Here is a 26,579-nt window from a genome sequence, read left to right as displayed (position 1 = left end):
CTGTTTCTTTATGTCAAAAGAGTTGACTTTTCATCACATCCAAAAGTAAGCTTATTGATTCTTTTGTTGATTTTTTTATCCCATAAGAGGGTAACTTAGGAGTTGTGTAGAAGTCTCTGCTTTGAACTTGTCATTTTCCGTACTGGCCTGTCATAGAAGGTGTAGGCTTCAGGCATCGTCTTCTGGATAGCTTTAAGGTCATTGCCGGAGTCACCAACATCTGGTTCAGGAGAGAGTTTTCCATTAGGAAGTTACTTGAATCCAGATGAGAGGCTATGCTCTTTTCTGGTTCAGGTTGTAGACATTTCCAGTTAGTTGTTTACCTTTCACACCTGTATCATTCTAACTTGAATGTCTAGTCCTTTACAGCACTTCAAATACCTTGTATGCTCAACTAGATTGTCTAAAGTATGTATGATGTGGAAGAAGAAGAGCATTCTGGAGTTATTGGGTATTCAGATGTAGTTCTGCTGAATGGGAACAAAAGGTGCAGTTTTATTCATTTGTTTGGAATGATTTCTGCCTCTGTTAATGTCATTGAGGGCTGTTGTTTAAGGAGTGTCTTTCCCTTCTAACAAAACAGTTGACTTTTTGTAGAGGCTCTTCTTTGCGAGTAGCCCTCAAGGTTGGCATCCTGACCTTTTTCCAGTGTCTGTAGGGTCACACTGTTTCCTTTGAACCTGTTTGTCACAGCTGTGGTGGATAAACTGCCGAAGAAGCGGACTGCTTACTTGCCCCCAATACTTTCAGCTTGGAGGAGAACAAAAGCTATTGTTGAAGGAATTTGTCTGTGCTTTGGGAGGTGTGTGTATGTGCATTTTGAAAATCAAATCACTTTCTTTCAAATAGTCTACTCACATTTGATTCACACTGTCGGTGTTGGGGGAAACCAGAGTTTTGATATAATTATGCAAAATAGTAGGTGCAATGAAGATACTGATTTTCCCTCTCAAGTAACATCTTGTGACCTCTCCCCCATTTTGTTTTGTTTTATGGTCACTACTTTCCTTCCCAAGAAACACCTGAAGAGTGGCTGAGATGACTAGCATCTGTGGCATTTTCGGTGATCACTCAATAGTTCTTCCAGGATGTTTTATCTCTAGCTTTTAATCTCAAGAGGTCAGTAATGTTTGGTGACCCCTATTGTGTGTGTAGCAGCTTATGAGAGCCACATACCTTGCGGAAAACAGATTTTACCTACAAATGACCCACACTTATTCCCTCTGCCTTCTTAGTCATTATTTAAGTAAAACCCTTGGTGACTAGTCACATGGGGGCGTAGCTGTGCTTAGAGGCATTAAACTTCTGTCTATAGAGTCAGTGGTATATATACATCATCAGTACCAGTTTTGCAGAGGACAGTTTTCAGTTCTTGTTGTCAACAATCAAATTCTCCCACTTAAGTAAGTACTAACCAGGGCCTACCCTGCTTTGCTTCTGAGCTCAGACGAGATAGGGCGTGTTCCAGGTTTGTATGGCTTGTGGGAGCAAAGCCAGGGGCTGGGTGGAGGAAGGCAAGGGGGAAATTTGGGACAGCCATAATTGAATGACAGTAAAAAAAATATATTAAATTTGGCTTTATCTTTATTTACAGTAGTTTTGTTTCTTTGCTCATCACTGATGCAGAATCATAACCGTAATTGTTTGTAGGAATATCCCATCAGTGTTAAGTGCTTACCTGGCAACCTGTTAAGATGTTTATACAAGCTTGAAGGATTAGAATAGGCTATCTGTTCAAGTAGCTTTAAGAAAAAAAACATGGTGTGGGGCTGGAGAGAGGGATGGCCTGGCCAGGATATCACCAGGTTTTAGCAAATGATACAGAAAATCTTTGGAACACCCCCTTAATTGGGCTATAGATTCTGCATTCAGAGAACAGCATTTCTTTGGGGATCGTAAAAATCAGCTTAGCTCCTGGTCACAGTGTGTATATGTGTTTTCTTGCTCAGAAATATCTTGCTTGAGGCGAATAAGATTGGTAGCCTAGGTATAAACGGAATACCTTAATAATGTTGGTGTGTATTAGGAGAACTAGAATAAGCACTGACTTCATCGGTTTTATTATATTTGGGAATAGGGCTTAACAAGTGAGGGGTCTGGGAGCATGAGGTTTTTCAAGTTTTCCCCTAATAAAGCAGATTAGTTTGTAATATGTTACTATTTAGTTCCTTGCTCCTTTATAAATAGCAAGGAAGAAATTGTCAGCAACAAAATGGGAAAGCTCCTTAGACATTAACGGGTATTACTGAGCATTGGGATGAGCTGACAGACCAGGTTTAGTGAGATCTCCATTTGAGTGGTGTATTTGTCATTGAACACCTAGCAATTTGTGTAGCTTTTTACAGTGTAGTGCAGCGAGTGCTTTACCGTGGCTAGTTCTGATGCTCAGGGCCAAATGTATCTGAAACACTGGGGATGGTGGAGCCATGGGGGTCCGTGGACAGCAACTTGGGCCCAGCTCTTCTCGTGGAGGAGGATCATTTAACATCATAATAAGGCTAGTGAGCAGAAAGCCTTAAATTTAAATGCCTGTCCCCTTTCCTTCAGGGGACACTTTGTGGCAAAAAAAAAAGGTTCTTTTGAATAAAATACCTTTTGCCACCTGCCTTGGTGCAAGTCTTGAAATGTGTTTGCAGAGTTGCCATGTAATTCGGCCCTAATAGCTGAGAAGCTATGTCTATAGAAATCACCTCCCACATCAGGTGGTCATCCTTAGTATCATTTACCTGGCGCCGTGAAAACACAGACCCTTCCCAAAGAGTGAGCCTCAGATATGTGAGCAAGCAAGTAATCAAGCAACTTCAGTAATGAAAGCAAGCATCATTTTAAAAGTTCTGAAGATGAAGTTGATATGGTGTTTCTTGAATAAAATCCTTTTTACCTCCACCCTGTTACTATGATAGGTTGATGGTTACTTGACGTGATAAAATGGTAGTAAATTTTTAAAAAAGATTTTTCTCGTTTCATGGGGAAAAATGAACCTAGAGTTAGGATCAGTGGTCAGCTGTACTAGGCCGTGGAGTGCATGACTGCAATATTTCATTCTCAGTTTACTCTTCCGTCCGTGGAAGACAAGTGTTCACATTGCTGCGCTTCCCAGCTGGGTGTGCGGGTTACTGTGATGCTGATGTGAACACCACTTTGTCTGCTAAAGACTTACTGTCTAGGCAGAATTTTGTAAGCATTTGCTTCTTAATCAAAGTATTTGTATGAATTTTAAATTTAGAGGATTGCAGTAGCTAATCTTTCCAGGTTTTAAAGTATATGACTTAGGCAGAAATGCTCCTGTGTGGTACGTGGCAGTCACGGGAGCTGGACCGTTGTGTAGGAGCCGTCTGCTCATCGGCGGGTGAATGGCTTGTGGTCTCAGAGTGGATGGCAGCATAGCTGTCCCTTAGCAAAAACGAAAGCAGATTTATTTTTGTCAAGGTACATGTTTGACTTAGTTTGTAGACGTGATTCCCAGCTGACCCACAGCCTTTAAACTTTTACTGCGTACACCTCGGCTTCCTCTGTAGCTTATGTTCCATTGGGATTTTCTCAAACCCTTTACTGCTTCAGAGAGGAGTTTCTTGAAGCCCTGGAAGCTGTGTCTGCAGTATTTAAATAGGTTTCTTTTATAGTCAGCATTTATACCGTAACCTGCCCAGACACAATTGGTCTGGGGACTTCTCCTAAGTATAAAAATCAGTGCTTTTGTGAGCTTATTTTAAATTGAAGGGGTAGGAAAAAAACCCAAACATTTTCCTCATACCCTCTTCAAAAGGTAACTGTCTTTCTTTATTAAATATAAACTAAACACAATGTTCTGCACAAAGAGAAGGAAAGTCACGTTATTTATACCTAAATCTTTGTGTCGACTGGGGACAATGGATGTCCTTTGGAATTTTACCTCCTTTGTCTTTGCTAAAAATACCACTAATTTAATTATGTTCTTTCTTTTTTTTTTGAAGTAAAATGAACCACAGTGGGGAGTGGTGCCCAGCGGAAGCCTTGTAATGGCCTGTATTCTGCCATGTATAATGTCCACTTTTTTGCCCAAATTTTTGAGGGAAAAGTAAAGATATGCATTATACATGGGTATAATGATTATATACCATGGGTATAGTAATCGCATGTATAGTGCACACAGAAACATAGGTACGCATTATACACGGCAAAATACAGCGTATGGAAAATGCTTTATCAGTGGCACAGTTAAGGTGAAACTAACTATTCATCTGCCTTTACTCTATATGAAACTTTTTTCCCCTGACAATAGGAAGCATTCCACTGTCCCCTTCTTGAATGATCTAATCTTCCTCCCTCTCTCACTCTTTTCTTTTCCGACTTGTTATCAGCATATCAGGAGGTATATGTGAAGGACTTAGGTATGTGCGTGTGTCATATAACCTTGTGATTACTGTACAAACTGTCAGACTCAGGTTTGTCAACAACAGTTTCTGCCCACTTACTGTAAATATGAACATTTTTCTGTCTACTTGTAGAGGCAGCTTAACCAGGGAATAAAAGGATTCAGGGACACGTGTTTTTGCAGCTGTGTCTAAGAGAGGTCTCAGAAAATCGTAAGCCTTTCCCGAGCAGTCATCCTGGCTTTTGTTTCTTGGTGGCCGGGTTGTCCAGCCACCAAACAGATATCGATAACCTCAGCTGCCTGTCGGGTTGGTGCTCTGTATTATCTCTGGGTATTGAGATCCAAAAGATTCCTTGCTCCCTCAGTTCTCTTGAAAAGGAGAGCGTTATCATGCCAAGGAAGCATGGATCCTCTTGGGGTGTTTAGGGTTGCCCTCCATTCCAGTCCTGGCCCTTATTCTGGAAGGCCCACTGAACGAGAAAAGTATTTGGTCCGAAAGTTCATTTTTGGGGAAAAGAAGACTTGGATTGAGTTAATCCTGCTTTTCCTAAGCTAAGAGTGAATTTGGCAGAGGCTCAGAGAACAGCATAAGTGAAAATGTTGTGTGTGCTTTGCATAGAATATTTGGGCTGGGGTTTGTCAGGTGAGATCAGATAAGAGGTTAGTAGCCATTTAGGATTATGGCAGTTTGTATGGACTTGTGGAATTGAGTTGGGCTTTTCATCCTTAATTTTTGTTTTTTAGAGATTTCTGGGGACTTGACTGAAAGGGAGTGGGCTCAGGTCCCCTTCCTGGGCTGGTGCAACTTCTTTCTGAATGGGCTCCTTGGTCCTAGACCTGCCTTTCCTCAGTGATTCAAGCCACCAGAGTTATCACTAACTTTCCCGCCAAGCACCCTGTTTCAGGGTGAGTCCCCTTCCTCGCTTCTGCTCTGAGCACTTGTTAAATCTGCCTTTAGTGTGAACACCTCTATACTTCTCTGCAGATCAGCTCTTCTTCATATACATATTAACATAATTTATCTGTCAGGAGAGCCCTGTATTTCATCTCCTTTTTTTCAGCTAACTAAAGACTTCTCTTTTTCAAGTGTGTCCTGGTTAAGTGTGACATCGAGTGATTAATTGTAGGTGTTTCATGTCCTCTAGGTGCCTGCATCTCCCTTATTTACTGCCGTGCTTTAAATTTTTGAGCTTAAGATCGTAGAGGACAGCAAGCATGTGGTATTGATCCCACCTGCTTTCCTACAGCTGTGAAACCACACTATGCCTATGAAAGCACTTTAATGTGATCCGCTGACGAGACAAATGTCCTGTGTGGGAGATGATTTTGGCAGTGGCAAACGTGTTTCAGTTTAGCCAAAGGAATTGCTTTCTGAGTTTCTGGAAAGGGAGTATGTAAATTAATCTTATTCTAAATGAAGCTTTTTATAATGTGGATAACTCTAATCTATCTGTTTTGTAATGATACATTTGTTTTGAAGGTTTAAGTGATTTGTGCACCTGCAGGATGCTGTACCTATTTTCTTATAGTGTCTTGGTGGATTGACAAAAATGTTGAATTTCCAGTCAATAGATTATATGACAAACAACCAGAAAAAATGCAAGTGTAGATGGAAAGTATGGATATCCTAGTTGGAAAGTTGTGAATTTTGGATGCACAGGACTTTGCCTGAAAATAATTTCCAAACTTGACCAGAATTGAAAATAATTTCCACACTTGAACTGTATGCTGGAAAGACCTAATTGGGAAAGGTCAATTCTGGTTTCAAAATTCGTACCTAACAGCTAGCTAGCTCTGTGCCTTTGAGTAAGTTAACCAGCATCTCTCGACTCCCATATTTATATCTGTAAAATGGATACAGGTGTATTTACAGAGTTTAGTTGTATGAATTAAATTTAATAATTACATAGCGATTTATGATTATGCAGTACTACTGTGTGCTTCCAGAAAGCTAGTTATAAGTATTTATGGGAAAGACTTTTCCCAGACTTACTCATTAGCTTTTCTTGTTGGAAAGTTTTGGCTGATTGGAAAGTTTTGGCTGATGAACCTTTAACTATTGGGTAAGAGAGATATCTTTAAACAGCAATTTTGTGTTCAAAAAGAAAATTTATCATCTCTAACAAAGACTTTTGTTTTTAATTCACATGGGCTGGTGGGATTTTTGTTGTCAGATAACGTTTCCCATTTTCTGGTCAAAACAGGAAGCTCTCCATAGCAGTTTGGGAGACTCAACACAGTTTCAAAAAGGCCACTGAGCTCATTATAGAGCTCAGGACCTTTACATTTTTTCCTTGCAATATCTGAATTAAAAAAAAAAAGATCTCTTTCAAAGAGAAAAAACCCACTAAGAAGCCGTGCTGCTTTTTGATGGACTGCTTACTGGTTTCCGTGCACACGCACGTGAGGATGGAGATTGACACCAGCTGGCAGTGCAGGTAACAGCAGATGCTTCTACCACCGCATTTGTTAACCGGCTCCCCTCTTTATCGCAATAATCATTTTGTGGAGTAGAGCCTCTTTGCTCTCACCTCAAATGATAATTACTAGAACCACTCCACTGCCTTTTTAAAAAAAAACTTATAGGGAGAGAGAGAAACATCAATTTATTATTCCACTTGTTTATGGATTAATTGGTTGATTCTTGCTTGTATGTGTCCTAACCGGGAGTCAAACCTGCAACCTTGGCATTATCGGGCAGTGCTCTAACCAATTGAGCTACCCGATCAGGGCTCCGTTGCCTTTTAAGTAAGCAGGAGATAAAGTAAGTCACACAAACTCCTTTGTGTTTGTGTGTGTGGTGTGTTTCTGTATGGAGTTTATTATAATTAACAGAGGAATGAGAGTATTGCAGCAGACCGAGGTCTTTAACTGAAGGTAGATTTTGCCTTAGCTCAGAGTTGTTAATGCCCTAACTTTTTTTGAACTGTCAGGTCTGACTTTCTGTCCAACTGACAGTTTTTTGGCTTTTGCTCTTATCACGGGGCAGCTCCTGTGTTTGAAGGTAGAACTGCTGATTTTTCTTTTAAAGCAACTACCTAAATCACTAAGTAATGAGAACTGGCTTTTGCCTTAACAGAGGTGTTACTGTGCTGCAATAGGTCACTCACTTTCTCTCAAGCTGAAGAACCTGCTAAGTTAAAGTCTTATCCTAAGATGTCCATTCCTCATGAATTGTTTTGTTTTCCCATTTTATTCCTACTTTTCCTAGTCTTGGATGCAAGGCATCTTAGTACCCATGTGCAGTACTGGAGAATTTAGAGGGTTTAATATGCTCTTGCTGTTCTCAATAGCCTAAGATGGAATTGTGTGGGAGTTCTTAATGTTGTCTGAAATTGTGATGTATTAAGAACCCACAGTTTCTCCAACTTAAGCAAGGTCACACTGCATTGCCAGCAGATTCATAATTACTGGGCCAGGAACTATAGGAAAATAGACCTCTACCAGTTATATAATCTGAGGACAGATATGGCCATTAAATTTAACTTGAAAAGAAAGTATCCTAGTGTGGAGGTCATTAACTTCTCACTCTATAATTAGGCTGCTTAGGTAATATTTACCAAATGATCACTATTTACTACTTTGACTTCAGAAGACAAGTTACAGTTTAAACTCTTCTATATTATATCTCAATGTGGCTGTGAAGTCCTGAAACCCACTTTAACATATTGGGGCATTTTAGTCTTGGGCCAGCTTTATTAGCATTTGGGTGGAAGATGAGTCTTTGAGTGAGCCATCTGTTTCTCTGTATTATGTGAGTGTCTAGGTTGAATTCTCCATCCTTGTGATAATCCCTGGTGATGATGTCCTTTCGGAAGCTGGTAAAAGTGCTCCAAGCTTTCAGGGAGGCTGGTTTGGTCTGTAGTAAAAGGATCTCACCAGTCATCCACCTCATAGGTTGCCCCTTACCCATTTCAGGACGGCAAGGAGGATCTGAGTTAGTTGAATGTTTAACTGGAAGGACCTACTGCATCTGGTGTGCTGCATCTGAGGAGACACAGGCTAAGTCAGGAATTAAAAATTTGGAGAGAAACGTGACGAGAGAAGATTGCCTCCCTCTGTTCTAAGATTCTCTCAAACCTTTCTCCTGATATGTGATACCCACATGGTTTTGTTACATATCAGATATAAGATACTGAAAAAGCTCCTTTGTAAAGTCTGGTGTAACTTGTCCTGATGCCAGAGTTGCAGTGTGCAGCCTGTCTGAACAGACAAACAAAACGAGTGCCCAAGAACAGAAAGTCCATCTGAAAAAGATAACACATTTGCAGCTTTGTTGTATGTTTGGGGGAGGAGTGGGGGAAGGTGGTAAAATGGGGGAAAGGGGTGGTCTGTCTTTAAAATCTACCCCCTACCCCCACCCCTTGAAGTGAGAACTTGCTGTTCTAAATCAAATTATTTGCTCTTTTTATTATTTATTTAGTTAAGGGGTGAAGTTTTATACAGGGGCTGTGTTTGGACACAGTAAATGTTCTCAATTTTCTTCCCCCCGACCCCCACCCCCACCCAAGCGTTAGATTAATTAGACCCCAGGTTGCAAATACTCTTGCTTGTCAAAGAGGTCCATAGTGACTTATTCCTGCTAACAAGGCATTTAAAAAAGAGTCCTGCTGCTTTTGTCCTTTTTTATTTCATAAAGCATTACTACTGCTCTAAATGAAATAATAGATACACATCAATCAGTGTAGTCACCTTTTAATGTTGATTCAACTACCAGGTTTTTACAGAATTCACTCTGCATTTTATTTGACTTGTACTTGAATAGTCTCGGCAGACTTAATTATATTAGAGAGAAAGCACTTTCAACAAAATTATATGCTGACATCCCATAATTCATACTTACAGATTTGTGAAACAGATTTATGTAAATCTATCAAATTACTCTAGATGGCATTATTTTTTTTAAATTGAGATTTCATTTAAATGGTATTTGTAGAAAATTTTCACATGAAAAATTTTATAGGAACTATTTAAAAAAATATACTTCACAACACTCCCTTGTAAAAACAGAATACTGTAACATCTGAGCATCTTGTCTTCCTTTGTTCTGTAATCCATCTGGTACAATGTAGGGACATGAGGAGCATGTTTATAAGGGCATCTCTCTTCTAAACCATAAGCTCCTGGAAGGCAGATGGCTGCTTCTTTGTTCATTGTTCATTAGCTTGCTCGTTCATTCGTTCGCTCATTTATTCAGTGGCCACGTAGTTAATAATCTGTCATAGGGTGTTCTGTGTCAGGAGCTATGCTCAGCTTGGTCTTGCTCAAGAGTCTAAAGGGGAGGCATTCAGATTGACTAGATTCCCACATATGTACTAAGATAAAGGTATAATGATATAAGGGCCATAAAGGACTAGATAGAACAGGAAACCGTGTGTATAAGGAGTGGGACAAATTGGGGTAGGAAGTGATCTCAGAGAAAGTCTCTCGGAGCATGTGTGGGAATTGGCCAGTTTATGATGTGTGTTCCAGGCACAGGAAAACTGAATGTGCATTTTAGGGTATATGTGTAGGAGTAGTAGGTGTAAGGAAGAAGGCGAAGATGATCTCCGAAACCAGGACACAATCACATTTGTCTTCTGGAAAGATCAGTGGACAGCATTATGATGGAGGATGACTGGTTTTGCAGTTGAGTCTAGGGAAGGAGTGATGATATAGGATACTGTAGCAATAATCCAAATTAGAATAATACAGGAGGATTCTTGCTAAAACAGAGAGGAGGGAGGAGGGGCAGATTTAGCTGGGAGACTTGACTTGAGGTGATACCTATATGGTAGAACTTGAAGTGAAATAAATAAATCTATGTCTGCAGCTTCCCCATTAGGCTATGAGCTACTCCCTTCAAGTCTTAGACCAAGCATTACTTAAAGGATGAGGCCCACTCTGACCACTATATTTAAATAATAGCCTTGACCCCTCAGTCCCCTCTCTCATCTCCTTCGTTTTTTCCTCCTTAGCTCATTATTTTCTTGCAGTACATTGGAGAGCTAGTTCTTTTGTCCCATTTACCAGGATAATAAGTTTTATGAAGAGGAACTTTTTGTCTCTTTGCTGTGTCCCTCAGGGATGACCAAAAAGTAGGCTTTCTATAATTGTTGAGCAAATGAATAATAAGTGTTGGTGAGAAATATGTAGTGTGACCTTTTCTTAAATACAGAATTTTATTCTCCACCCTTTCATGTTGAGAGGGTTCTTCTCACTTACTATTGGTTGGATAAAATTAAATTAATGTGCTAGGTTTATAATCAAGAATTATGGTGGTCTATTGCCACTACCTTTAAACCTGAGGGGACAATTTGATATTCTGTACGTTGGTAGTAATTTGAAATAGAAAAGACTAAATAAAGTGACCTTTGAATTAAATGGGCTCAGAAGATTGTGTATTTTTAATTAAAATATGCAATTAAAATTTTAATTAAAGTGTGCTATTAAAAGCAATGCAGTTGGCAAGGGACTGCTGCTGGTTTGAATTATGCACAGTTTGGGATAAATTGGAGTTTACTGTGTTTGCCACTAGCACTCTTGTCACTACACGATCCTCTTCCTGTGTTGCCCTTCCTGCTCTGACCCCCATGTGACTTTCAACGGGCCTCAGTCCCATTGAGAGGCCCACGGAGCATCTCAGCTCGGTGCTTTAGATCACTTGACCATGGAAGCAGTCTGTCTGAAACTGTTTTCTTTATGCCAAGAGCAGTTTATAAGTGATTTTTCTGTCTCTTGGGAAAAGGGATCCTTTTCTGTTGCAAATGTGTTAGTTAAAAAAGAGGATGCAAAACAAAAGGCATTCACACACGGCATACACAATACAAATGCTGAAGTGCAGTTACTGACCTGGGGTTTCGAGTACTTGTGCGAAGGTCTTCAGCTGTGTGACTGTTCACACAGCGTGTTCCACAGGGAAGTTATGAGTCCCTCCCATGGCTGTTAGGGACCAAGGCTTCGTTTAATGGGCCAAAATCCCCAAGAGCCTGTGACTATAGGTAATTTGTGGGCACAAGTAATGTTGACTGTATTCTTCATTTTCACTTACCAGAGGCTTTTTTTTTTTTTTTTTTTGCTTCCTAAAGTGGTGGAGCCTTGGCTTTGTCATTTTGTTCGGAATTTTCTTATATTCCTGTTGATTTCCATAATGGTTATATTTGGAATTTAAATGTAGAGCTTGATAAATTTTTTAAGGAAGTGATTCTGGGTTTTGGGATTGTCAGTATGCACATTCTAAATTCAGAATGATTTGAAAAGTAGATTTAGATGATATGGATAAACGAGGCTTGGTTTCCAAGCCTTCTCTGGTGGTTTATGACTGTTACTAGCTGATGGATATGAGTGAGAAGAAGTAGATCCCAGATACATATTCTTCATTGGTGTTTGACTTGGCGCAGTTTGCTTTTTAAAAAATCTGTACTCACTTATAATAATAACCTGACATATATAAGGCACTATATAAGATGAAATTTACTTCATCACAGAAATTAATAAAAGCATACAAACTCATGTATAGTGAAACCAGTATTTACATAAGAAATAACGGGAATTCAAAAACAGTGGACAACTGTCTAAAAAAACTTTTTTTGACAATAGAACCCTGTTAGGAAATGCCAGCCTGTTGCATTCATTATACTTCAGGCATATTGAAGATGTTCTAGGTTCAGATACAAACTAGTTTGAATTGAGTGGAGAACACCGTCACACTTGAGAATCGTGGACTCAACCACTACTTGCTACCTCCTTTTTTAGTTTGAAGCTGCTGACTGGCCTTGCCTGCCTCCAGATTTCCTTTCTACCTTACAGGAGACTATGAGCATCACACATGGTTGATGGAGGCTAAATTTAAACCGTAAAACATTGTACAGCTGAAAGGGGAGATTGGGGAGAGTCTTGCCTATCTCGGTGTATCATCCATGATATTTTTATTAAGCATCCAATAAATATTTGCTGGCTTGAATTGCTTTGAAAGTCTGTGAGGTTTCTAACTCCTTTGTGTTCCAACGCCAACATTTTAATGCATTTGTGAGAGTGTATTTAGGAATGTAGACTTTTAGCAGCGGATACATTTTCATTTACTTTGCTTAAGCTAATAGCAATAGAAAATTGGCTGATTCATCATTACTATAGTTAGCCTTGATTGCTCCAGGGGGGCAGGTCAAAGATCCATTAAGTGGATGGGCCATGTGATGATGATGTTGGTAATACCTTTGGTTAAATACACAGCACCATCATGCTTCTCATTTTCTCATTTAGCAAGCTTTTGAGTGCCCAAGGTGGGCTGGGAGTAAGAGCTCAGAGGCCAGCCTGGGAGACCACTAAGCAGCAAGGACTGGCCAGACAGGCTTTTTGCTTTACCCATTGACCCAACTCCAGTAGGCACTGCTGTACTCAGGAGTGACCGCAGCTGGCCAAGAAACCATTTCTCTGAAGTGATGGATGACTTGATGATTTTAGAAGACGTCTACTTACATCTTAAAAATACATCTGTAAAAGGCACTCTTCTCTGCAGAGTCACATTCTATGCCCAGACCAGCAGCACCGGGCCCTTCGCAGGGCTCCTGGAAACCTCATTTATAGTCCTGGATTATCTCTCGCCATTAAAACTGTGATTCTCAGCATTGGCTTCATGTTAAGAGTCACCAGGATTTTAAAAACCTAGTACTAGTACTTTGTAATGGACTGATAAAATAAAAATCTCTGGAACTGGGTCTTATGCATCAGGTTTTTTTCCTTAAAGCTTTGTAGATGATTTCATTGTGTAGCCAAGGTTGAGAAAGAACTGTGATTAGAAGCTGCTGAAATGCAGGTGTGAGGGTAATGTCATTACATAGGAGAAATGGACACTTAATGCTGGTACTACTGATAATTTGATTTATTTAGTCATAGAATAACAGACAAAACTGTACAGTGTTCGGCTTGCCTTTCCTTTTCTTGTAGTATTTGTAACATCTTCCTGATTAATTTTAAATGAATGTATTAAACTTCTTAATATACAGGAGGAACACATAATTTTTTTCTCACTTTATCTTTTGGGCAGAACGATCTACTTCCATTGGTAGCGAATGTTGTTGTCACTGTTAGCGCAACCTTATTGGATAGGGATTCTTCTTATTTTAGAAATAAGGAAGTTAAGTAGCTTCTTCAGAGTCACACAGCTGGTAAGTGGCACAGCCAGGATTGGAACCCCCCGTGTGCCTTGCTCCAAAGACCGTGTTCTTTTCATCATAAACTGCTTCCTTGAGCAAATATTTTTAATATGTTCAGCCAGTTTGAATCCTGTTCGGCAATAAAAGATTTGAAGCCCATTTCTAAAGGAGGCACTCACTCTGCATGCAATAGACATGTGATAAATGTTTGTTGAATTAGTAAAAGGCTGAAGGCTTAAAAATATACTGGTTTCCCCTGCAACTTTTAAAAAATAGAACCATGTGTAAAACAAAATATGATTAGTGTGACAAAAAATAATGAACTAAGTTAATTTTAGCTTTCCCCCTTTAAAAAATGCAAGAAAAATGCTAGCAGTGATTAGCCCACGTAGTGATAGTGATTTCCAAAATACAGTCACAAGTGTTCATGATTATTAGGTAGTGTATTTAGCCTGCTCCCCCCCCCCCCGCGCCCCTACCTTTCTTCCCCCTCATCCCACTGCCCCCTCCCCTCTATCTTTTTGGTATAGTTACAGTGAACCACATTAGGGTAACCAGAATGGCTATCCCAAATACCTGTATTCATAGCCACTTGGACCTAAGGCACCTCTTAAAAGGGAAAAAAAGTTGCTTACTTTGTTACGAAATTAATAAAAGATGGTATTTAATTAAAAGCATTTGGACCTTTATTGAGCATATTCCAGGAAACTCTCCAATAAGTCTGGTTTGACGTTAAGTAGACTGACCTTTTCTGTGTCCATTTTTGTCATTTACTCTCCAGTGTTTCTAACATTTTCAGACTGAGAAACTCTCCCTTAGTTGAAAAATTGAGGCCTTTAGGATTGGCTTTAATTGTGTGAGCATTTCATGTTTCCAGTCCCTTGTTATTTCTTATTGTTTTGAGAGATGGGACATCACTGCGTCAGGGGTGAGAAGGCTCAGATGATAGGGAAAAGCAACATCAAAAGACTTATTTTGAAGCAAGTCTTACTGCAGAAATGTCCTGTTCTGTTACTTTTGTTTATGCTCTTTCCCCCTTTCCCATACGTTCTCATGGGCTTGGGCAGCCTTAGTGTAAATCCTTGTGTTCTTATCTCCTTGTGTTCTTCAGCTAGGTTATCAACCCCCTTTTAGAAGGTTGGATTCAGTTTATTTGAAGAAGCTTTCCTCTAAAATAAATGTTTCTCTACATAGAGGGGTGGGCAAAAGTAGGTTTATAGTTGTGATTACACAAAGCAGCTTATTCTTGTATTATTTATTAACATATTATGTCTTTGTACAGTATTACAGTATTACGCCTACTTCTGCCCACCCCAGTACATACACACACAGACACAACACACACATGTTAATACACACACATGCCATTCTTCACCATTTTAGACTCTGAAATAATTGTACTTAGTAAAGTTGGTAATTTGTCAGTATGCAGTGCCCAGAACACTGACACACTCTTGGTTGATGCTTCCCACCTTCCCATTTGATGGGTAAGGGAACTGAAGCAGAAAAAGTCGTGCCCGGGAAGCCCACTCAGCAGCTCCGTGTAGACTTGCACCCACGGTTTCCAAGGCTGACTGCTGCCTGGCTGCTGGGTGCACCGGCTCAGGCAGGACCCGCAAGCTGGAACTCCTGGGGGATGTGTGTCTTTAAATGGCATAGCTTGCTGGGTTTTAACAGATGTTTAAACTTGCAGATGTAGACAGGAGATGAAAAAGATCACATACATGTTTCTAGAAGAATTAACGTGAACTTCTTTTACCACTGAGAAAATCTGCTGGTGTTAATGACAAGACGATATGCTAAAGGGAAAGTGGATCTCTGTCATCAGCAGTGTAGAACTGATGTGTGCTTTTTTCCCTTTCCTTTTCATTAGGGCAGAGCTTGGGATATGGCTTTGTGAACTACATTGACCCGAAGGATGCAGAAAAAGCTATCAACACCCTGAATGGATTGAGACTTCAAACCAAAACAATAAAAGTATGTATAAAAAATTTTAGTATCTGCTATATCTACTTGCAAAACATTGAACAAATTTAAGGTCTACTTGCAGTTCTTTCCTTTATTCATCTTGTGCCCACAGAGACACTTCTCTGGGGGGAATAGTGGAATTTTGTTGGTGGTGGTGTCGCGTGATGGGGGAAACTGCATTTAGGAGCACTCTGTATAATCAGTCCTGTGTTAACAAATAGCAGCAACTTTTTTAGGTACGTACTTTATGAAGCCTACTGAATTAAATCTCCTTCCTTTATAGCAAGTTACTTGCCACATAATTTGAGGAAACTCTAGGCCAATCCTTCTAGCACAGGCATTGGCACACCTGTTCTCTAAGGGTCAGGCAGTAAATACGTTAACTTTTCCGGCCACACAGTGTCTGTCACAACTTCTTAGCTCTCCTCTGGTAGCTTGAAAGCAGCCATAGCCAATACATGAACTAACAGATGGGGCTGTGATCCTGTACAACTTTATTTATGGACACTGAAACTTGAATTTCATGGAATGTTTATGCATCACAAAATAGTCTTTTTTATTTTCCCAATCATTAAAAAATACAAAAAAATCCTTTCTTAGTTCATGGGTTGTTAAAAAAAAGCAGGTGGCAGCTGGATATGGTCCCTGGGCTGTATTTTGACTTGACTCTAGCAGATTCAGCTTGCTTTGAGGAGATAGACTAGAAGAGCTTATGTGCCACAGAGGTTATAATTTTGTGGATATTTTTCTGCTTCCATGCATTTTTGAAGTTCTTATGTAGATTCTCTCTGGATAAGAAGTTAATCCAGTTTGCAGTGTAGATTTCTTTTCCTTTAGAAAATAAAAGGGATGTTGCCTTTGGCAAACTCTCAGTTACGTGCCATCAATTTTCCTCTCCTGCCCAGTGCAGACATTGCCAATCAATCACAGCAGTCTTTCTCCCTGGGTTTAGATGTGGCTCCCAAATATTTTTCAAAATAGTGTTCCAGACAACCTCAATCAATTGGCTCAAGTTGGAACCTATTTTCCACCCTTGATTTAAGAAGTCTGCTCAGATTATAGCCTGGAGTGGTGAGGGGAAGTTAGTCGAGGCTGACTGTGGCATTCATCTTGCTTAGAGACTTGTCTAGAGGATTTCGGCTCATTTTTTTCAGGCGTCTGGAAATGCAGTGTCATCTTTATGCTTTAAAAGTTGCTTCTCTCAGAATTGTTGGTTAAGGTATTTCATTAGCCCTGGGTAGTTTTGACATCTCATTCTTTATGTTCATCAGCCCCCGGGAAAAATGCCTTCCCGCTGTGACTCACCTAAAGGAAAATACACATGATGGCTCTCAAATACACTTGGATGTAAGATGTTCAAGAGTTCTACATATTTCTTGATGAATAAAATGTCCTGTGTATGAAGAGTTTCACCCTTGAGTTGGAAAATGAACTGGTTACTATGTTATCAAAATTTGAGGAAAAAATTAGCTTTCTAATACAGTCTAAGCTCACAAAGGCTTAGGTGTGCTTTGAGGTTGGTTTTCCAGCCTGGACTGCTTTTTCTAATTGTTCATACTTTTATGCATACTTTTTATTTATGTCACAGAGATTACCCTTTTAATAGTATTGTTAATTAGCATTCAAGTACTCTTTTAAAAAGACACTCACTATTTGGTTACCTTTGGGTTATTTTGTGTGTTCTCTGTCCTGTTGTGCATTTTCGTGGGCCTCCCAACTTGATTTCATGTCCAGGATTGCTGCTAATTTAGTATGATTTTGAGGTTCTGGGTTGTGGTTAAGGAATTGGAATCAGTGATAGGAATGGCTCATTTCAAGTTATACCCTTTTCACTATTCCAGAAATAACCACCCTTATTTTATTGTAGTAAGCCTGTTGTTTTGCTCGAAGTCAGTTGTTTTGCCATAAAGTCCACAACAAAGCAGAAATGCGGGGGAAAACAGGTGGCCATAGAATTCCTGTTGCCTGCAGGAAGACGAGTTGATGAGAGCAGGTCTCCGACCATCCATTGCTGGTCTTCTCTTCAGGGCCTGGCTGCTTGGGAGAAAGGACAGTAATGCCTGGTGGCTTTTACACTGTGACATCTGCTGCTTCTCTTCTGATTGTGTGAAGTGGGGGGGGGGGGTGGATAAGCAGCAGGCTACTTCTCTCCCCACCCCCATTCAGTTCCTTCAGAAATATCAGATAACAGCTGGTATCCTCAGTTTGGCCCAGATTTCTCTGGGAGCCAAAGCAGGCCCTTTTCCAAATCTATAGAGTATTATTTTTTTGTCTGTTTGTTCTTTCTTGTATTTTTTGTTATTTTCTATTAGATATGTTTTGTGTTCTTATCCAGCATCTTGAGCCAGTTCTCTTCTAGTGTTCAAAGTTACCTTTGGGAAGCTGCCTTTAAGCTCCTTTTTGTTCCCTGCAACACTATTCTATAGCTCACTCTTTTTTTCCTTCCTTCAGTCCACTCTGGAGAAAGGTATCAGGATAATCTTATAAAAACACCTATTTCCTCATAGTACTTCTCACTCAAAATTCTCTTGTATTTCCCAGTTGTTTTACCATATCCTTTGGCTTAACTGTGGCGTGTACCATTTTTACCGCATGCTGTTCTCCATGGTAGTCAGACTGGCTCTTCACTTGCAAGCCCATCTCACTCCTGGCCCCTGCACATAGGCTTTCCTAGCTCCCACTTCCCGCCGTCCCCTTTCCCGCCCGTTGCAGTTTTAATAGTGGCCGTCCCATCTTTGGGAGCCCATCTGACGTCTTGAAGTTGCTGCTGGGTCGTTTCAACTTGGGTGGTGTTTGTCCTTCTCTGAGATACGCTCTCTTTACCCATGAGAAACCACACAAGTTTAGGGATTGAAGATACCCATGTATAATTTAGACTTCAGCCTTACCCTCCGCCCACAATGAAAAAGTCGAGACTGGTCATATAATTTAGCTAAGATCAGGCAGTTAAAGATAGAGCTGGGACTCAAATCCTTGGCTTCTGATACCCACACCAAAACTCTTGCCATGGGACTGTGCCTTCTTACAGAAAACTGCAGTAGATTAAACGTACACGTTACGTACAGATTTCAAGTGTTTGTGTACTCCTCGAGTTTCTGTTGTTTTTCCAAGGCACCTAGCATTTAGTGTGTTTGGTGAAATTCCTAGTTATTCAAATATTGAAACAGTGAATCAAATGCTATGAAAGGTGGTTTATTTAGCACTTTCTCTTGGGGCTTCCTAATGGCATCAGCCCAGTAGGGTTTTGGCAGATGGATCTTGTACTGAATAAATGACAGAGATTCAGTATTTCTGCAACGAGTGGGGCAAAGTCCCTCAGGCGCTTTGAAACTCTTGCATCAGAATCACAAGGAGTGTGAGTGAGTAATACAGGTTCTGGGACCCACTTTAGACCTATTAGATCAGTGTTCAGAGGTGAGACATAGGAATCTTTTAAAATGCTTCCCATGTAATCTGTGACAGCAAGTCTAAGACTCAGCATCTAGGAACCACCAAAATGTACCCTTTTTTGAATAGTAGGTAGATTTTCTAAAAAGTCAATACTTTTCCATGCAAAATTTAGTCAGTCTTTAGCTTTTACTATTATGATCCTTTTGTACATAATTCTTTTATCAAGAATATCCACCATGCTTTGTCTTGAGCATGCTGAATGATAGTTTAGCATTCAGAGTATAAAAAAGTAGTTCATGCAGTCTTCATTTTTTTTATAAATGTGGCTTAGAAATTAGAAAAATTTAGTACGTTCACCTAATGTGGAGAAGTGTTTAACAAAATAAAGTCTCAGGGTGGCTATTGTCTTCTACTAAGGATAGCTTTGTTCTCTGGTTGGGGTGATGTCCCAGCAGCTGACCTTGCTGGTGACATCACACCATCTCTGAACTGTATGGGAGGCTGAAGACAGGTACACCCTCTTGTATTGCCCCTAATACTGAGGTGGTGCCTGAAGGTGAATTATTACAAAGTTTTTCTGATACTAGGGAGGGTAGTGAAAAGGTGGCATGTGTACAATTTGGACATCAGTGGGGCAGCATCGCATGGCAGTGTCAAAAATTGTCTGGTGGGGTGGGGTCAGGGGGTCTCCTCAGAGCCCTTTGGTTCCTTGTAGGAATCCTTCCTTTTGTGCCTGTTTGGGGTGCCAGTGATGGGGGCTGCTCCGTTCAGTCTGCACATTATTTCTCTACCCATTTTGGTTTTATTGTTAAAGTACAGTGTTGATAAAATCTAAATACTCATGAAACATTTATGGCTTAAAGCCAGTACTTTTGATCTTTTGCCTAGGTTAATGGTATCCAACTTAAACTTATGATTAGGAGATAAAATCATTCCTTTCCAAAAATACCTGCAGACTTTTTTCCATATCAGGCACCGTGAATAGGTGACTGTCACCTTCACTCTCAGGCATCTCCCCCAACTCTTCTGTCTTCTACCACAGGCCTAGAAAAGCTTAATATTCCTGGAAAAGGGCCTATTTTATCTGGAAAGTAGGAGCTATTATCTCAAGGAGTAGATCTTCTCATCATTATTGATAGGTACTACCTCTCTGAACCCGTCTTTTCCCTACCCCTCAAAATAAAAAATCCTGTCTGAAAGTACTTCCAGGCATAGAAAAAGCACCTAAATTTGGTTTTAATTAAATCTATCTTAAAAAAAAAACCATTCAGATGTAGACCAGGCTAAATTTTACCGTTGCTTAAAAATTAATTGATACTCTTGAGAGTATTACGATTAATGAAATAAGTCAAATGGAAAGAACAAAACCTTGCATGGTTTAACTCATGTGGAATATGGAACAAAAGTAACAAACAAACTCATAAAACGAACCCAGACAAACTCAGGTACAGACAACAGACTGGTGGTTACCAGAGGGCGAAGAAGGGGCGTGTTCGGGGGACGTGGGGAAATGGCGTCGAGTGTGGTAACAGATGGAAACTGCGCGTCCGGAGGTGAGCTCGCCACAGGGGACGCGGCGACCACATTGCAGTCTCGTGTACACCTGGAAATTGTATGTGATTGACCAGTGTTACCCCAATACATGTAATTAAAAATTGATCTACATTAACGGGAGATTTCTTGAATAAAAAGAATTAAACCACTATTTAAGCGCATAGGAGAAATTCTGGTATAAGAAATGGGCAATAGCAGTTACAAACAGTAATAATTTGTTAAGTGTTCAGTTTGTTAGAAATTAATTAAAGCTAATAAACCTTTATTCTAAGCTACTAAGTTTTTGTTAAATTTAGACCTTTTTCTACCTAGCCTGTCCTTTTCTCAGTAAATGTCATGTTCTCAGACTTTTTTTTCCTTTTAGCATGGACTTTATCTTTAATATAGGAGGAATATAGAGCTAAATTTCTGAAATCTTACCCTTCCTGACAGTGCTAATGTGATTTAATTGGCTCTGTGATCTTGGGCAGGACCTAGGTCTCCATTTATAATTTCTGTTTAGATCTATAAAATGAATGGATTTATTTATCACTGAGATAACAGACTCTTGCTTATCAAATAGAATGACTTAGTGATGAAATGCAGCATCCTGTCCTGAGGATATAATAGTTTTAACTGTTTCCTTCCACCACTGCTGAAACGTAGCAGCCAGGGTAAAATGTGTGCTGGGAAACCCCTCTGTAGCTCGGCCTTCTTTTTGGTACAGGATCATTGGGGATGGGGTTGGTTTTTATTTGTCAGTATAAATTGTTCTTTTGTAAGGTTTAATTCTAATCACTGGTAACTATCCTATAGATGCTGAGAAGGAGAGGGTGTGGAAGCGGAAGGCAGGTGAAGCCAGGCTCCGAGCTTGTCCCGTGATGGATGCTCGGCTAAAAGATCCACAGCACCATTCTGGGGGGTTTGAGATAAGTGCATATGATAATAACAGTGAGCTCAAGAATTCATGCTTTTCTAGGGAAGTTTTAAAGCCACTGTTAAGGAAACCGCATAGAGTTAGCTAGAACAGAGAGCAAGGATTGGGGAGTAATGTGGCGATGAGCCCAAGAGCAATTAGGGATCATAAAAGGTAGGAGTACCACGGCAAGGAGCCGTGGATTTATACTGTCGGTGACAAAACCACCAGAGTTCCAAGCACAGCAGTGATGAAGAATTGGACTCCAGAATTTACTGGGGAGGAGAGAATGGTCTGCTTTGTATTTGAGCTCCCCATCTCTTTGAGCATCTCAGGCCACCCTACTGTTCCTTTGGCTTATAAAATTGATGTTATTTTTGTGAAGGTACAAAGTGTAGATACTTTCTGAAGAAGTGTGGGCTTCACACATTTATAAAGCATCTCCTATAAAGTACCCTTTATTTCAGACCTTGCATATAGGTCGTTTTTTACCCTTTTACCTCGACCAGATTTGGAAAATTTGGAAGTAATAGTCTGAAGGATAGGTCTCAAGTTAACTAATAACTTTTGAGATCTCAGCCTAAGTTGTTATTTAGCAGGTCAGAGCTCTGTTTATGGATGGACAAAAATGTATACAAAGTGCATATCAGTAGTGGAGGCAAAAATGGAAACTTTAAATAAGCTATTTCTTTACCTTTTTAAAAATACAGACCGAGTGCATGTTTTTCTAACCTCATTTTAAACACAGGGTCTGGAGCTTTCTAAAGCCATGTGCCAAGGTTTAACAGTATATTCCTACATCTAGTTATCAGAAACCCTTCAATGTTCTTATCTAATTTTTTCTCTTTTTCTTCTTTTTAGAGAGAGGGGAAGGTAGAGAGAAAGAGGGAGAGAAATGTTGCTGTGCAAGAGAAACAGATCAGTTGCCTTTTGCGTACCGCCAGCCAGGGAGCTGGCCCACAACCCAGGCGTGTGCCCCAACCTGCAGTTGAGCCAATGAACACTTGGTTCTTGGGACCACCCAGTCTACTGAGCCACACCAGTCTGAGCAAATTCTTACCTGTTTTTGAGTCCAGTTTACAGAGACCTTATTTGAAATGTGTTTCATAGACTGCTCCATTGTTAGCTTTGATTTTTTTTTTTAACACAAAAATTCCTGGAGATCGTTACTCATCTGATAGGGTTGAGAGTGTGGGCGGGTGGCCTCTCAGGGTCCGGAATTTGGATGCTTCAACTTCTGGCCTGTTGTGTTACTCCTGTTCCTACCGAAGTGGAAATGAGACATTTGAAAGTTCCTAGAGGGCAGCAACTGGGCATTCTCTGAATGGCTGTGGATAATTTGTCCCAGTCGTTGGCACAGGCCGAGCCTGCGCAGAGGAGGGTTCCTGGGGGCTGTGATCTCGCTTGTTTCCCGCCCATCCATCCCTGCTTATAGGCCATGGAGGGTGGTGGTGGGAGATCGTCCCAGCCACTGACTAAACCCATCTTTTTATTTTTATTTCTGGAGGGAGTTTATAGATCATTTTATTACCCAAGCATCCCTCCACCTTTCCTGCCTGTTTTATAAAAGTGCATCAGCAGATGCGTTTCTGGAAGATACTGTCAGCACTTACCTGCCTGATTTTCCTGCTGCTCTTACCTGTTGTTCATTCATGACTCAGGACTAGTTCAGTTTGGTGGCTTCAGTCTGTCCTGCCACGCTTTCTTGAGAGGTTAAAATAGGTGTGCTAACTTCTGAAGAATGAGCACTTAATTCCTTGCTGTATCTGCTTTTGTAGTGTTTTCCTAGGGCTTTTATCCTTTTACTTGTCTGGGTTCAGAAACAGTCATCTCTTGTAGGTAGGCAAATACTCCCTTTGATCAGTGAAGTGAAGCTCAGGTTAAGGGACTTGTTCAGAAAATGATAGAGCTAACAGTACTCACTACTGGGACCGGAAATATAATGTTGCTGATGCCTGCAGCTTTTATTGTTTTTAGTTTCCATTTCACGTTATCTGCATTCAAATGTGTTGCTTAGAACTGGGTTGTAGATACCACTGGGGGCACACTGGATGTTCTCTTCGGGACCTGACTTTGGGGGCTTTCAGTGTCCTGAGACTCTCCGAGTCAGAGCTCCGTTAGGTGCGAGGGTGCGAGGCTGTGCCCAGCGGTTGGGAAAGCCCTGCCGTCTTCCAGGCTGAGCACTTGAGACCGCCAGACCTCCAGTGTGAGAGGAAACAAGTATCTGGAGGTCAGATTTAAGCACATCAGTGAGTTAACATCGATTTAAGTATTTTACTGGTAATTGAACAGTAAAAGTTATAACTTTCTGAATCTCTTTTATAGAAGATTACTCATTTTTTAAGATTTTTTTCTTGTAGGTTCTTTTGGGTAATAGATGCTAGTTCAAAAAACACGGCAAATGTGTCTCTCTCTAAATTTGTGTGGACTCGGGAAAAGCATGTGTGGTGCATTTTCTCTTACTCCCACCTCTCCCAGATTTTCCTAGCATCACCTTTGGTGTCAGGTCTCGGACATAAGTGCTGCAGCAGAATTACTTAACCTATGGCGTTTTTACTTTGGGAAGTTTCTTTCTTGACATGCTATTTATGGGCAAGCAAGAGAAGGGGGGTACTCTGTATTTTATAAACAGCACAGGAAATCTGCCACTGGTCTGTGCTCCCCCTCCCTACCTCCACCCCCGGCTTCCTTCTGTGAAGAACTTTGAAAACTGAAGCAGGACTTGGAGTCACAAGTGCTGGGTTTGCGTTCTGCTGTTATTCTCCTGGTCTAGTTTTTTCATGTACAAAGTGGCAGAGATGGTACCAAGCTACACAGTTATTCTGCCAAGTTTTGCTTGACATCTGGAGGTGGAAATACTTTTGCTGACCTGTTAGTTTTAGAGGGGAGAAGATCAAGAATGTTCAGTGGTTTTTCAATCTTTCTCTTCTATATTAAGTTGTATTAGAAACCCGGTTGGGGAGGAATTAAAAAGCTACTTTTATTCTGAAGAAAGTAGTCGCAGTATTTAGTTCTTTGGTTTATTTGTTGGCTATTTTAAAAATTACATTAGTGACCTGGAGTTACAGAGAAGTGGATTTTGAAAAAAATCAATAAGTCATGCTAATGTGATGTGTTTTGTGGTCATTAGTATAAGGTCACCTTCTCCCATAGGAATGAGAAGTTTAATCCTTCCTGCATAGGTTCCGGGACTGCTAATGAATCTTAAAAGTGACCTTCAGGCAAGCAGCAGGCAGGGCAAGGAAAAGCAGAGCACCTGCCTGGTTCTGGAAACAGTTGAGAAAACTCTTTATTTTCCACAGAATTTTTTTGAATGACTGTTCAGAAATTCACTGGTTCCTGCCTGCCCTGCCCAGACAGCCCTCTGCTTCATATGCCTAGAGAGCTCTGGCCTCACAGAATCAATCAAGCACAGCAGCCTTTTGCAGAGATTGGCCAATAGGATGGGCTCCCTAATCCAGTTGAGTCAGACCCAACCAGTCTGATACCCAGAATATTTTTGGATTGATTTTGTGAGCTTTGTTTTACTTTTACATTTTTGTCTTTGTTGGTGATTTATATTCATGTACACTTTCAAGACAACGGGAAATTATCTTGTTCAGAAGAAACCAGGAAATCAATACCGGAAGGTGAGGTGGGAGGTGAGGCAGAGAGCTTGACACATGTAATTTTTATGAGCTCCTCAGGGAACCCAAATTCACGACAGAATCTGAGGATTACCTGTTTTAAATCCTTCCACGTAAGGGACTGCCAAAATGTGAATGTTCATCACCATCACAGGGTAGGAGTGCTTGATAAAATGCTGGTTTCTGGACCCCAATCAGGAATTACTGAATCTGGCCTTGACTGGCATGGATGGCTCAGTTGGTTGGTCATTGGTCCACAAAGTGAAAGGTCTCCTGCTGGTTGATTCCTGGTCAGGACACTTGCCCGGGTTTTGGGCCTGGCCCCCAGTTGGGGTGCACACAAGAGGCAACCGATGGGTGTTCCCCTCCCTCTCATTCTCCCTCCCTTCCCTTCGCTCTAAAAATAAATAAATGAAATCTTTAAAAACTAAGAATTACTGTATCTGATTATCTGCAGTGTGAAACCAAGGAAATTTAATAGTTACCAAAGGTGGTTCTTAACATGTAGTGGCCTGATCTGAAAACTGGGAACAAGTGGACCGTAATGATTTGCTCTCGGGTAGGTCTGTGGTTCTTGTTTCAAAACAAATCTATATGTAAGAAAGATTTTTGTTCTTGGGTTCTATCATAAACTATGTGTAGTGTTTATGATTAATAGATGTACTTCTAATATACACTCGATTTACTTAAAAAATGCATTCATTCCCTGCACACACACGGATAATTTGCTCATTTTCAGACCATTTGAATATCAAATACTTTTATCATTACAAGTACATAAACATCGTTTAATATTTGATTCTGAGAATGGGGAATTTGCAGTGTGGTTCTTCTGGGGCCCATTTATTTAAAATGGGTATTTTGTGGTCTGGAGATGGGGAGTTGAATTATATGATCTGGGAAGGTTGTGGATCCTTAGATTATGGAAGTTGTTTTCGCCGTGCAATTAAATTTTTACTCATTTATAGGCTCCTAACCATGGTTATCTTCCAACCCTCCCCAGTATCTGGATATGTGAACTTTCTAGTCAGGGGACTAAATGGGAATCTGCTTTGTTATCATAACAGTACCCTCACAGAGCATATTATTAATATTTAAAGAAAAATTATTATATGCTGCCTTAATTTATAAGCCTTTTGACTTATAAACTGAATTTTATCCCAAAGTTATGTGAAAGCCACATATATTATTGCCAAATGGCTTATAATGTCTCTGTTCTGCTCAGATTTGCAAAAACGGGTTAGTAAGTAATTGTCCCCAACTTGGAGGATTTTCTTTAGTTCTTCTTCGTTAACCAGTGTCTTGGGGGAATTGTGAAATATGCATCGTCTGCAAACTACTCTAGCGCACAAAGTCAAATGAACTGTGAAGGTGAGGGCTAAAAACACCCTCTCACCTTTGTGTTTTGTTCTCCGAGTATTAAAGAACATTGATTTACCAAGTGGCAAAGGGGATACTATTTGGCGGTTTAATTACAGCCAGTGAATGTTATTGATGCTATCAGTCAGCAAGACCCAGGGAAAGGCCATGGTGCCAGACCGTTTGTGTTCCCAACACAGTGTAATTAAATACCTCGGAACTGGACTCTGAAGATGAAGTGAGGTGCTTCCACGCGTCCGAAGCAGGGAGCACTTTGTTTTTCAACAAAGGTGAAGGTGGTT

At 40.4% G+C, this 26,579-nt stretch overlaps 1 protein-coding gene across 2 annotated transcripts in view; it reads left to right on the top strand.

Moving 5' to 3' along the window:
* The window catches only part of ELAVL2 (ELAV like RNA binding protein 2), a 118,860-nt gene that overhangs the window by 67,968 nt on the left and 24,313 nt on the right, over nt 1-26,579 (top strand). For both annotated transcript variants that reach the window (XM_037125751.2, XM_037125750.2), the window contains exon 3: nt 15,359-15,462. In XM_037125751.2, coding sequence (XP_036981646.1) covers nt 15,359-15,462 — 104 coding nt within the window. The remainder of the gene's footprint in view (nt 1-15,358; nt 15,463-26,579) is intronic.

Source organism: Artibeus jamaicensis, unplaced genomic scaffold, assembly GCF_021234435.1.
Source record: "Artibeus jamaicensis isolate MK-2021 breed Jamaican fruit bat unplaced genomic scaffold, CSHL_Jam_final scaffold_1964, whole genome shotgun sequence".
Lineage (NCBI taxonomy): Eukaryota > Metazoa > Chordata > Mammalia > Chiroptera > Phyllostomidae > Artibeus > Artibeus jamaicensis.
Note: the sequence above shows the minus strand (reverse complement) of the source record. Positions and strands in the feature narration are given on the sequence as shown.